Raw genomic sequence first — 12,888 nt, 5'->3', positions numbered from 1 at the left:
TGGATGCAATAAGCAACTCCCAACACTTTGATTCAAAATAAATAGACAATAGAAATTCACAATTTCAAAGACATTATTCCCACCTCGTGTTCACTAAACCAATACAATACCTAGCCAAAAACTAAAATTATAAACCTAGGAAATGAAGTACTAAATGATCAATCCAGAATAAATTTTCAAAAATAAACAAGAAATTCAAAATGGAATGTATATTAAAAATATCAAATGCGGAAGCGAAGTCAAAAATTCGATTAACATCCCTTACACTAAACCCAAAAACGTGCTCACAATATAAAAGATCAAACTACCTAAAGGAGAAACTTGAAAGTAAAAACTACAAATATGACTATGGAGTCTTTAGGCGTCCCCTTCGTCGTCCTCCTGCGAAACTGGCTCGGGAACAATGTCTTCCTGATCTGAAATGATTAAATAAGGAATGAGCTACACTAGCCCAGTAAAGACATCACGATATCTCACCGTCACGGAGGTAAAGGTGGGTAGAAAACACAAAAAGACCAATGGAGCATAATTTACAACAAAACCTTTTATCAATAATAAAACCTTTACCATTCACTTACCTCGGTGAAATTCATAAGTCAATATACGAAAACAATAACATCATCATCATCATGAAATCATATATAAACTGTATAACGTAATACTTATCAAGCCTTTCGTAATTCAATCGTTACACAATATATTTTCCTCATTTACCAGCCCACTAGTATCCATAGGGGTCCCGCTACCCGTTAACCCTTAACACTTGAAATCATATTCCAGGGCCGTCCCCATACCCCGTCCGGTATGGGCGCCAAAACTATAGACCTCATTACCCCGTCCGGTATGAGCGTGAAACGGGCCGTCCCTATATCTCGTCCGGTATGGGCACCAAAACACATAAGATCTCCATACCCCGTCCGGTATGGGAGACCACAATCCCGGTAGGGTTCCCTACGGACCCGGTCCGTCCACCATCTCCAAGGATATCTAGTCAGGCTGACCACATTATACGATTACCCATTTACATAATCTTTCATTCTCTTTTTCCTCAGTCAGCATCATTAATCCACATACAAACAAGCAAAATGGTAATTTATGCCAAACAGACAACATACAGCATCAATATCCCAGTCATTCAATCCATAATCAATAAAACAGTAAAATATGCACACGAAACTATAAAATGAAAACATCAAATCTCATACTGCATTTAAAACTGTAAACAGGCCAAATAACAGTTAACCGACAAACACACTAGACTCGGGCTCCATTAGCGACCTTAAACAATTTCACACATTCGTTGATTCATGGAATACCGTTTTATCATTTATTGAACTTTAATACCGTGATAGAAAATAGGGTGAGGGAACCTTACTCGTTTCGGGGTCCGAACACGGCTTCACAGTGCGCCTACAGGCTGTCCCCAATTTTTTCTGAATTTTTTCCGGGGAACTGAAACGCACTACTGTTACCTGCACGTGTTCCAAAAAATCCCAAATTAGGCCCAGGGCCCCTTTCGGCCAATATCGCATTTCCGGCACGGCGGCTCCGCCGTGCTCCGGCGATGGCACCGCCGCTTGCGGCAGCGATTCGCCTCGGTTTGGCCGTTTTCGGCCGAATTCGGCCACACTTGCATCGATCCTTGAGATTAAACAACTCTAGGGCCCTCGAGGGGCAAAAAAATTACGAAAAACCGAAGCTTACCGGCGGCGGTGCTCTCGGGTGCGGCGGCTCTCCGGTGAAGTTCGTGTTTTGGTGATTCGGCTCTGATTAACCTGTAGAGAGAAGAATGGTGATTACGGTGATATAAAAATTGCATTAAACGGAGGCCGGGAAAGGCCTCATCGGAGGCAAAAACCGAGGAGGGGCGCCGCGGCGCCGCTGGGCTTCGGCCGTGTTTTCTGGCCATTTGGCCGGGATTTTGGCTCCGATTTGGCCACAGGGGAAATCAGCGTGGAAAAACGAGTCGGGGGTATGAAATTTACCTCGATCGGCGGTCGGAAATCCCTCCGGTGCGGCGGCGGGTGGCGGCGGCCGGCTTCTGGTTCGTCTTCTCCGGCGAGGGCAGGCGGCTAGGGTTTGTGGTCTGGTGTGGAAGTCTTATTTATACCCTTTTGCCTTTTGATCTCAACCGTCCATTTTGATTTAATCTGGGCCGTCCGTTTTTGATTGAATCTGGACCGTCCGATCGCGCATACGTGGATCGCCAACGTGGCCCGTCCCGGATCGACGTGGTCTTGCCACGTGGCAGGTCCCGGTTGGCCGGGACTGCTGACGTGGCCCCCTCTTTTTTTTTCTCTTCTTCTTCAATTTCCCGGGCGCTACAACTCTCCCCCCCTTAAAAAAATTTAGTTCCCAAATTTGCCTCGTTACTCTTGATCGAACAGATGGGGATATTGGGCCCTAAATTCTGATTCCAATTCCCAAGTAGCCTCCCTAGGCGTGTGGTTCTGCCATACGACTTTTACAAATGATATTTCCCGGTTGCGGAGTATTCTGCTCTCTCGGTCCGTGATACCGACCGGTACTTCTTCATAAGACAAGTCCTCTCGGAGTGGAAGCGGTTCATGAGCCAAGACATGAGAAGGGTCCGGATTGTACTTACGTAGCATAGATACGTGAAACACATTATGAACCCGGGAGAACTCAGGAGGCAGTGCAAGTCTGTAGGCAGTGGTACCAATCTTGTCTAAGATTTCAAAGGGTCCAATATATCTGGGGTTTAATTTTCCCCTCCTGCCGAACCTACTAATTCCCTTGAAGGGGGTGACTTTAAGAAACACCCGGTCGCCTTTCTCAAAGGCCAGGTCTCTCCTCCGGGTATCAGCATAACTCTTCTGCCTACTCTGAGCTGTCTGGATGTTCTTCTTGATCTTAACTATCTTGGACGTGGTTTCTTCTACCAAATCCGGGCCAAACAATCTTCTATCGCCCACTTCCTCCCAACAAATCGGTGACCTGCACGGACGCCCGTATAGCGCCTCGTATGGGACCATGCCGATGCTTGCTTGGTAACTGTTGTTGTAAGCAAACTCTATCAGGGGTAGGTGGTCGTCCCAATGGCCCCCGGAGTCAAGGACACAAGCTCGGAGCATATCCTCCAGCGTACGAATTGTCCTCTCTGATTGTCCATCGGTTTGGGGGTGGAAAGCAGTACTAAGATACAGCTTTGTTCCCATAGCTTGCTGGAAACTATTCCAAAACCGAGAAGTGAATCTGGGATCCCTGTCAGATACTACTGTTACTGGAACTCCATGCAGTCTGACTACCTCCTGGATATACATTCTTGCCAACTTGTCCAAATGATCAGTCATTCTGATGGCCAGGAAGTGGGAAGACTTAGTGAGTCGGTCAACAATTACCCATATAGCATCATGTCCCGATCGTGCCTTGGGTAGTCCCGATACGAAGTCCATGGTGATGTGTTCCCACTTCCACTCTGGAATCGGTAAAGGCTGAAGTAACCCACCCGGGCGTTGGTGTTCTGCTTTCACTTTTACCTGATGGTAACCTGATCGTAGATCTATTTTAGAAAAGACCTGTGCACCCTGCAACTGATCAAAAAGGTCATCAATCCGGGGAAGAGGGTACTTGTTCTTAATTGTTACCTTGTTTATCCTTCTGTAATCAATGCACAGTCTCAACGTTCCATCTCCTTTCTTTGCAAAAGTAACCCCGGCACCCCATGGGGAAACGCTGTGTCTAATGAAGCCACTGTTTTGTAGCTCAGTGATCTGTTTCCTTAGTTCTTCCATCTCGATGCGGCTCATTCGGTAAGGAGCTACCGAGATGGGCTGGGTTCCTGGCTGTAAGTCTATGGTGAACTCGACCTCTCTGTCCCCTGGTAGACCGGGCAGTTCATCCAGAAATACGTCTGGAAAGTCTCGGACTACTGGAATCTCTTGGATACGAACTTCTTTCTTGGGTTTACCTAGTTAGAGAAAATACAAGATTAAGGCACTGGGAATTAAGAAGAAAAGAATTTGCCATTAGGGAAAATCAGTACCGAATAATTTTATTAACTTGTAAATGGCTTCTCGTTGGGAGGATTAAATACAATCTTTTTGTTAAAGTAGTCTATGGTGGCGTGATACGCCGCTAGCCAATCCATTCCTAGGATTACATCAAAATCCCCTGTGTCTAAACCTATCAGGTCTACCCTCAATTTCCTATCTGCTATCTCCACGGCACATGCCCTGTAGACAACCTCTCCTAGCAATGTCTCCCCCCCAGCGGTAGATACAAGCAATAATGAATCAAGTCTATCAGGTGATACACAAATTTTAGAAGCAAGAACATGTGAAATGAAAGAATGTGATGCACCAGTATCAAACAAAACATGAGCAATGTGGCCAGAGATAGTATACATACCATGTACTACGTCTGGGTCTGCGTCGGCATCCTTCTGGGTAAGGTTGTAAACTCTGCCCTGGATTGGAGGCCTCCCTTGATTCTGGTTCCTAGGGCACTCCCTTGCATAATGCTGGGCACTGCCGCATATGCGACAGGTGTTGTTGAGGCGGTAGCAGGGTCGGTCCCCATGATCCCTGCCGCAGTACTGGCAGATCTTCCCACGTGCTGCCCCCGTAGCCTGAGGAGGGGCCTGGACGGCGGGTCTGGGCCTCTTACTGGGTTGGACAGGCATGGTAGGTGCTGGCCTGCGGAGCGGGGCTGAGGGTCGGGAACTTCCCGCTAGCTGAGGGCGGGTGTCGAAGCTCCTTTCTATGATCTGCGCCTTTGCCAGGACTGCCGAATATGTCTCGAGCTCCATCACCAGTAAGTGCTGTCTGATCTCCGGGCGGAGACCCCACTGGAATTTTCTGGCCTTTCGGCCCTCATCCAACAATGTCTCCGGGGCATGTCGGCCCAGCTCCAGGAACTTACGAGCATACTCCGACACTGTCATATTTTCCTGGACCAATTGAGCAAATTCCATTTCCTTTAGATGTTGGATGTGTTTAGGGAGATACTCTGCATGGAAGGCCGCTAGGAACTGCTCCCAAGTAACTGGTGCAGGCAGGGTGGCCCGCTTGAGCTCCCACCAGCGTTCTGCTTCCCCTACCAGCATGTAGGAGGCAATGGCAGCCCTCTGCTCAGGAACTACTCCCAAGGTCTCGAAAGCTCTCTCAGTCTCTGCCAGCCAGTATTGGGCCTCTTCGAAAAAGGATCCCCCTGAAAAAGTAGAAGGGTTCAGTCTTCTGTACCTCTCTATGAAGCCGGGGTCGATCAAGGAAGGAGCGGGGTCCCGAGGTAGAGGGACTGAGGCCGGCTGAGGGTGAACTGGGGGACCCTGTGGTGGCGCCTGCTGATGTGGTGGGGGCACTGGAATGTGCTGTGGCGGCACCTGTTGGTACTGTGGCTGTGGTACCGGGTCGTACTGCGGCTGTGGTGCCGGGTGGTACTGTGGAGGAACAGGCTCCTGCCGGGGTGGCTCGGGATCAGCCTGCTGTAGCGGGGGCTCAACCTGCGCTAGCGGAGGAGGTCCCGGTAACTCCCTTCTCTCCTCTTGCCTTTGCTGGGCAGCTGCGAGAGCCTCCACCATCTCGAATAGTCTATCTAAATCCTCCCAAAGTGAATTATCTGGGGCCGCTCGGTTTAGTGGGGGCATTCCTCTCCTCATTCCCGTGTACCTGCATTCACAAGGAATGATTGAGTAACGATATATCGGTGAGTATTTCTCTAAGGCACTATTGTGTAAGGGATGGGTCCGAGGAAATGCGGCTCTGATACCAACTGTAACAACCCCGGAAATTCAAAATGGAATGTATATTAAAAATATCAAATGCGGAATTTCCTCACGCACCGAACTCCTTCTCCCTCCTCCCGCGGCCTACTCAAAGTACCACGACTCACAATCACACAATCACAAACTCTCATCTCTCTCATGGAACACTCACACCCCGCGTTCTTCCTTCTCTCTCCTCCCGCGGCCTCCTCCATGCACCCCGCTCGTACACACACAAGATCTCCTCGCTCTCACGGATCCCACTCACTCTCTCCTCCCGTGGCCTCCTCCATGTATTCCCACTCCTCTTACACAGAATATCCTCACTCTCTCGCAGACCTCTCTCACTCACCGACTTCTTCACTCTCTCTCTTCCCGCGGTCTCCTCCGTGAACATCCTTTACTCCTCCACGATTTGACCTACCATCCACACCCGTCTGTTCCCTACATTGTAGTTTTTTGCTCTATATACCAAACAAAACCTAGATTTCTCAACCTAAAATCACAAATTCAAAGCCACACCACACCTATATAAGAACTTAAAATTTACCGTACCTCCCATCTCCATCTTCTTTCCTCCCGTGGCTCGCACCGTCACGATCCTCTTTTCCTTCTCTCTCTCTTCTCATTTCTCTCCAATCCGGCTCCTCATCCTAACCGTCCACTCCCCCTTCTCCAAACGACGTTGTTTCCTCATCCACTTCTCCAAACGACGTCGTTTCCTTCAAGCGACGCCATTTCCTTCAAATGACGCCGTTTCCTCCTCTTCTCCAAACGACGCTGTTTCCTCTCCCTCTTCTCTAAACGGCACCGTTTCACCTCTGAAATCCTCACTATATATACATATATACATACAAACCAATTTTCTCTTTTTTTTTTCTTCCAGTTACTACAGATAGTGTGTCTGCTGGGAGTTTATGAGATTGTATTTCATTGTGATGTTACATGTAGGATTGCAGGTTTATCTTGATTTTGAATAATAGATTGCGGTAAGGTTTCTATGTGTGTAATTGATTTGGAATGAAACTTTCGTATTTGATCGTGGAATTATTTAGACTGCACCATTAAAAAAAAAAAAACGGGGCGTTACAGTTGGTATCAGAGCAAACTAAGAATACTACTAACGGGTATCACTATTCTGCAGGTAGGTCAAGGGAGGTGACGAAGAAGGGACGGGGCCGATCCCGTCATGAGTCTGCTCAGGGGGCGCAGGGCTCATTGGGAGCCCCTCGATGAGCACCGGGATTCCACCAAGTGCCACTCGCTGCATTTCAAGGGCCGCCCTCGTACCACGCTGTGCCCCCTTCCGCACAGCCGAGACCCGCTACTGGTCTGTCGGCAACCCATGCGGGGCAGTCCGACGTGCAACAAGAGGACTTTAACCGGCTTTGCAGGGTAGTTGAGAGTCTGGCTACTATGATCAGAGATAGAGAACTACGGTCTGAGACAGCATCAGTGCCACAACAGGGAATTCATCAAGGTGTAGTGGATACAAGCAACATTAAGAAATACCGAAGGCTAAACCCTCCTGCCTTCAATGGGGGTTCTGACCCATTTGTGGCAGAAGATTAGATAAAAGAAATAGAAAAATTATTTGAAATAATAACCGTGACCACGGAACAGAAGGTACAACTGGCTACGTTCATGTTAAGAGGATCCGCTAAGCACTGGTGGAAATTGAAAAGAGAAGCTCTGATCTCCCCAATCACTTGGGAGGTGTTTCTAGAAGCTTTCAATGTGGAGTATTTTCCAGATTTCCTGATGCAGCGAAAAGAAACAGAGTTTACCGAACTTAGACAAGAAAGATTGTTTGTGGTGGAGTATGCTGAGAGATGCATGGATTTGGGCCGGTTTGAGCCCGATATTATGATGAATGAGGCAAAGAAGGCCCGAAGGTTCGAGAAGGGGTTGCGATCGAAATTGTATCACCAGGTGGCTATGTTTGCGTTACCTACATATTAGATGGTATTGGAAAATGCACAGTTGGTAGAGGCACTGTATAAGAAACATGTTGAGAATAATAAGGGATCTTTCAAATATAGACGACCACCACCATCATCCAGCCAAACTGTAACGCCCCAGTTTTTTTTTTTTTTTTTTTCAACGGCGTACGATCAACAATCCTATGACCCAACAAGCCAATTTCATACCAATAGCATTCCCCATAAATAAAACTTGTCCACAGTTCATTGTTCTAACTCAAGGTAAACTTGTAGTTCTACCTATACATCAATGACACCCCATACCATACCCTTCCAGCAAGTCAACATCCATACTAATATAAACTTTTACAGGCGATAACCCGCCACAAGGAGACCCTGGCCCTATGGCGCTAAAGATTAGGCTCCGTACCCAGCAACTCAGATCCCGGCTCCATCCCTACTTCATTTGAAAAATGACAAGAAGTGAGTTCAAATAACTCAACACGATAAAAACCAAGTTGCATGTATAATATGCAGTGACAAGACAGTTAGTATATCTATATGCATTTCTCTTACATTACCCAAGTCATGCTTTAGAAACACTCTACAACTAACCGTTATTTACCTACCCCGAAAGACCAGCTATTCAATAACACATGCAGCAACAGCAACTCCAGTACCCCCATAAGTACCCTGTCTATACCACCTACCTCTTGCCTCAACCCTACCCTAGTACAACACCAGCCCCCCTACCCTGGTAGACTATTCGGGTGCCTATCCCACGTGACTCCCCGGCCGAAGTCACACCCTAAGCGCCCCTGTTCACATTCATCACCAATATCAACTACTCGTACGCCCTTCTCTCCCACTCCACCCTAATAGGCCACCCATGCACACACACCACCATCTCGTGTCACCAACATCGGTGACTCATATCCACCACCTCGACCCCAAGAGGCCACACACGCACACGAATACCATTACCACACGTCACCAACATCGGCGACTCATACTCACATCTTTACCTCTCGACCCCATTGGCCATTCACACACACAATACCATTCTCGCTCGTCACCAACATCGGCGACTCATGCTCACTCCTCCACACCTCGACCCCAATAGGCCACGCACACACACAATCCGTCCCCACCTCGACCCCAATAGGCCACGCACACACCCAATCCGTCCACACCTCCCCATTAGGCCACGCACACACGCAATACCGTTCTCGCACGTCACCAACATCGGCGACTCATGCTCACTACTCCATACCTCGACCCTAATAGGCCACGCACACACACAATCCGTCCACCCCTCGCCCCCAATAAGCCACGCACACACACAATCCGTTTACACCTCGACCTCAATAGGCCACACACACACACAATCCGTTTTCGCACGTCACCAACATCGGTGACTCATGCTCACTACCCCACACCTCGACCACAATAGGCCACGCACACACACCATCCGTCCACACCTCGACCCCAATAAGCCACGCACACACACAATCCGTCCACACCTCGACCCCAACAGGCCACACACACACATAATCTGTCCACACCTTGACCCCAACAGGCCATACACACACACAATCCGTTCTCGCACGTCACCAACATCGGCGACTCATGCTCCCTCCACTACCTCTCGACCTTATTAGGCCATACACACACCAAGACTTCCCGCACACGTCGGCGATGTTCCCTCGCCAACCTTTAAATTTATAGTAACTATACCAAACCATCTCCCCTCACCACACTCCCGTTATACCCCTACCAACGCGTCCCTACTCTCTCGCCCTAAACCATACTCTATAGTCCCCTCCTATGCCATCCCAATCTCCAGCAACTACGTTCTTATCATTCGCTAAACCGACCTCTCCGTACGGTTCCATAAGCCTTTTCTCTCACCCGAAACTTTTCATACATGTCAATTTCTATTCCATAGTCCTCTCCCTCTCACAGTCAGAACTCACACCGTCCCACTCACCACGCACGTCCCTCTCACCCTCGCACAGTCCGAACTCACACTGTCACACTCCCCACACTCACCCCTCTCACCGGACCCTCACCGAATTCGTTCCTCCTGCTCATTCCGCTCGCGACTCTCTCCGCACCCCCGCTCCTGCACACGACTCCCTTCGTCATCTCGGATTTCCCCACACACGCCAAACTGCTCACTCCCTCTTCCTCTCAGTGACCTTCCCTCGGTGCTCACACTCACCGCACACAACCTCCTCTCTCTCTCTCTCATAGATCTCCCGTACGCCCCAACGACGCCATCCTATCCTTCTCACGGCCTCCTCCGCGAACGTCTCTGCCATTCCGTCCTACACTCCACCTCTCAGCTCCGCCCAGCTACCTACAGACTCCCTGGCCTCAGCAACCTGCAAATAGCATCACAACTCACCCAATACCTACACAACCAAAGTTTTTATCGTACCTTCCATTTCCACTTTCCTTCCTCTTGCCAATCGCACCGTTCGTCGTCCGCGGCTCTCTTCTCTCTCCCTTCTCGCTCCTCTGTGCTCCGACTCCCCTCTCTCTCTTCTGGAACCTTCTTCCCTCTCTTCCTTCCTCCCGCGACCTCCTCCCTATACTTCCACTCATACTCACACAAAATCTCCTCTCTCTCACAACCTCACTCACACATCGCATTCCTTCTTCTCTCTCCTCCCGCGGCCTCCTCCATATACCCCCACTCATACTCACACAAAATCTTCTCTCCCTCACGAACCTCACTCACACGTCGCCTTCCTTCTTCTCTCTCCTCCCACGGCCTCCTCCATACACCTCCACTCATACTCACACAAAATCCTCCACCTACGGTCAAAATTTCAAATCTACATCAACCTACGCATGTAACTTAAAGTTTACCATACCTCCCATCTCCATCTTCCTTCCTCCCATGGCTCCCTCCGTCACCGTCCTCTTTCTCCTTCTCTCTCTCTTCTCGTTCCTCCCCGCTCCGGCTCTTCTTTCTCTCTCTCGAACCTTCTCTTTCCCCCGATCTCTCTTCTCTGTTTTCTTTCTTTCCTTTCCTCTTGCTTTTTTTTTCTTTTTCTTTTTCTTTTCTTTTCCTTTTTTTTTTCCTTCCCTTCTCCTATTTATATCCCACCTGTTTCTCATCCTACCAGTCCATCTCACCTCATCCCAACCGTCCACTCCCTCTTCTCCAAACGACGTCATTTCCTCCTCTTCTCCAAACGACGGCGTTTCCTCCACCTCTTCACCAAACGACACCGTTTCCTCCAAACGACGCCGTTTCCTCCTCCTCTTCTCCAAACGACGCCGTTTCCTCCTCTTCTTCTCCAAACGGCATCGTTTCACTCTATAACTATCTCTATATACACATATATACATACATGCAAAAAAATTTCTTTTTTTTTTCTTTACATCCAGTTACTACACATAACAAGTAAAACTATCCTACTAAAAATAACCTACAGACTGTTTGCTCTTAGCCTTATTAGTCACACCAGAGAGAGACATAAGTCAGGTGGCAGTATCATATCAATCAAACTAACAGTCCCATGAACTCATTTCCTTTTGCTATAGTTTGTTCCCACCAATTATCAAAATAAGCAAAATTAAAGAGCACTCCAATCCATGAATTTTCTCAACAGTTTACCAAATTTATAATCAAAGAGAACAGCTTCTCAAGATCCATAACATTAGCCCCATAGTCACTGAATCACAAGCAAAAGCCTATCAGGATGCCAATAAACATGATAACCAACCAAGAGTCCGTCTCACGAAACCTCTCGTGTGTTTTCATCAAATAGCCTACATAAACATTCATATAGTCGCTGAACAGTTTTCAACAAAAGAAAAAGAAGTGATAAGACCATAAGAGATATCAATCATATGATCGTGAGTTGTAATTTTAACGTTACATAACACATATAATCACATGTAATTACACGACTGAGAACAAGATGACACTGACCTTACTGCTCAATAAGAGAAGTCCCAAGTGTGAGTCAAATTAAAAATAACAAAATTATTTTAAAAAAATAAAAAAACTCTCTTATTATCTCATATTTTTTATTTAACAACCCAAAATAAAAATTCTTACTCCAGATATAAAGATAAGGTTTTAACTATCTTTCCATCAGTTGAACAATATCTACATATATCAAGGACCAACATAAATTTAATAACTGAAGTGGCTATTGTAGCTCACATAACCTGATGAAAACCCCATAGTTTAAGTTAAAGAAGAACGCATAAAAGATGAATCGTATATTGACAGATAAAGCAGGAGTTTTGAACCAAAAGCAAGTCCTTTTAACACATCAAGGCAAACCATCAAACACCTGGTGTACTGTCAAAGTTGAATTCTGTAAATGCACGAATAAACCTACAAGTCGAGTCCACTACAATCTACAGGCTCCTTTTTCGAAAATCTGTAAACTCTATCACCCAATTCTGCTAACAAGTACGCGCGTATTGGGATAAACCTAAGTAATTAACAGCCCATTTGGTTGGCAGGAAATATCTGAATATATCCTTGTTGTGATGGCTATTATTGATGTAATATTCATTACATCATTTCGTTCATGGGATAATTATTTCATGAAATTGTAATTGCTCTAAAATTAAAGCACATCTTCCCTTTCCTTTCTCCGTATAATTGAACAAATGAAGGGTTTGTGGATCAAGGATTTTTCAGTCCCAACAAATTTCAGCTATTAGAGAGAAACAATAAGAAACTTTTGAATTTTACAGATTATAAACTATAAACTAAATTAATTATTCAAAAAAATCGTTAGCCACCACAAAAATCAGTGCATACCTTGATTGAAAGAAGGATAGATGAAACAAGTTAACACTGAGAGAGACAATAGCAACAAGCAGAAGCATAATATGGAAGTGGAAGAAGCAGAATCAGATGAGACGAGGACGACGGAAGCTGAGGTGAAGAAAGAAGAAGCAGGTTGAGGTAGTTGGAAAAAAAATTTGGGTTGAGTATGAAACGGAAATTAATAAAATATTGTGAGGTTAAAAAATAATAGATTGAAAAATTTTAAAAACATTAAAAAAAAATTACTATAAAATACCATAAAAATAATTATACTAAAAATGATTCAAACAAAATAAAATTATAAAATTATGATAATTACTTATCATCCAAACACATGTAAGAGTTTGAAATTGCCAAGAAATGTTGACAGTAGAATCAAGATAATTGCTGCAATTTATTTGAATTAATTATATATACACACAGATACATACATA

At 46.3% G+C, this 12,888-nt stretch overlaps 1 protein-coding gene across 3 annotated transcripts; it reads right to left on the bottom strand.

Annotated features, from left to right (window-relative positions):
* Window positions 1-12,651, bottom strand: LOC110822581 (uncharacterized). 3 transcript variants are annotated; one of them, XM_088209136.1, is made up of 3 exons: window positions 12,446-12,641; window positions 4,372-11,433; window positions 1-416 (listed from the first exon to the last, which is right to left on the bottom strand). In XM_088209136.1, exons 2-3 carry the CDS (start codon window positions 5,618-5,620, stop codon window positions 358-360), a joined length of 1,308 nt encoding a protein of 435 aa, XP_088065262.1. In that variant the 5' UTR covers window positions 5,621-11,433; window positions 12,446-12,641; the 3' UTR covers window positions 1-357. The 3 variants fall into 3 exon arrangements, 2 of the variants coding, with proteins under 2 accessions (XP_088065262.1, XP_088065263.1); XM_088209137.1 differs by having other exon boundaries at window positions 4,372-8,104; XR_015813860.1 differs by lacking the exon at window positions 4,372-11,433 and having other exon boundaries at window positions 12,446-12,651.
* Between the last annotated feature and the right edge of the window lie 237 nt (window positions 12,652-12,888).

The sequence above is a fragment of the Carica papaya genome, chromosome 8, assembly GCF_054855325.1.
Source record: "Carica papaya isolate Zhongbai chromosome 8, ASM5485532v1, whole genome shotgun sequence".
NCBI classification, from domain to species: domain Eukaryota; kingdom Viridiplantae; phylum Streptophyta; class Magnoliopsida; order Brassicales; family Caricaceae; genus Carica; species Carica papaya.
Note: the sequence above shows the minus strand (reverse complement) of the source record. Positions and strands in the feature narration are given on the sequence as shown.

What these genes read in the sequence shown, in the direction of transcription:
- LOC110822581 (XM_088209136.1), bottom strand. Translation starts at nt 5,620, where the DNA reads ATGAGGAGAGGAATGCCCCCACTAAACCGAGCGGCCCCAGATAATTCA. An exon ending in AGACCCAGACGTAGTACATG is followed by an intron (nt 417 to 4,371) that starts GTATGTATACTA and finishes TAATCATTTCAG; the next exon opens with ATCAGGAAGACATTGTTCCC.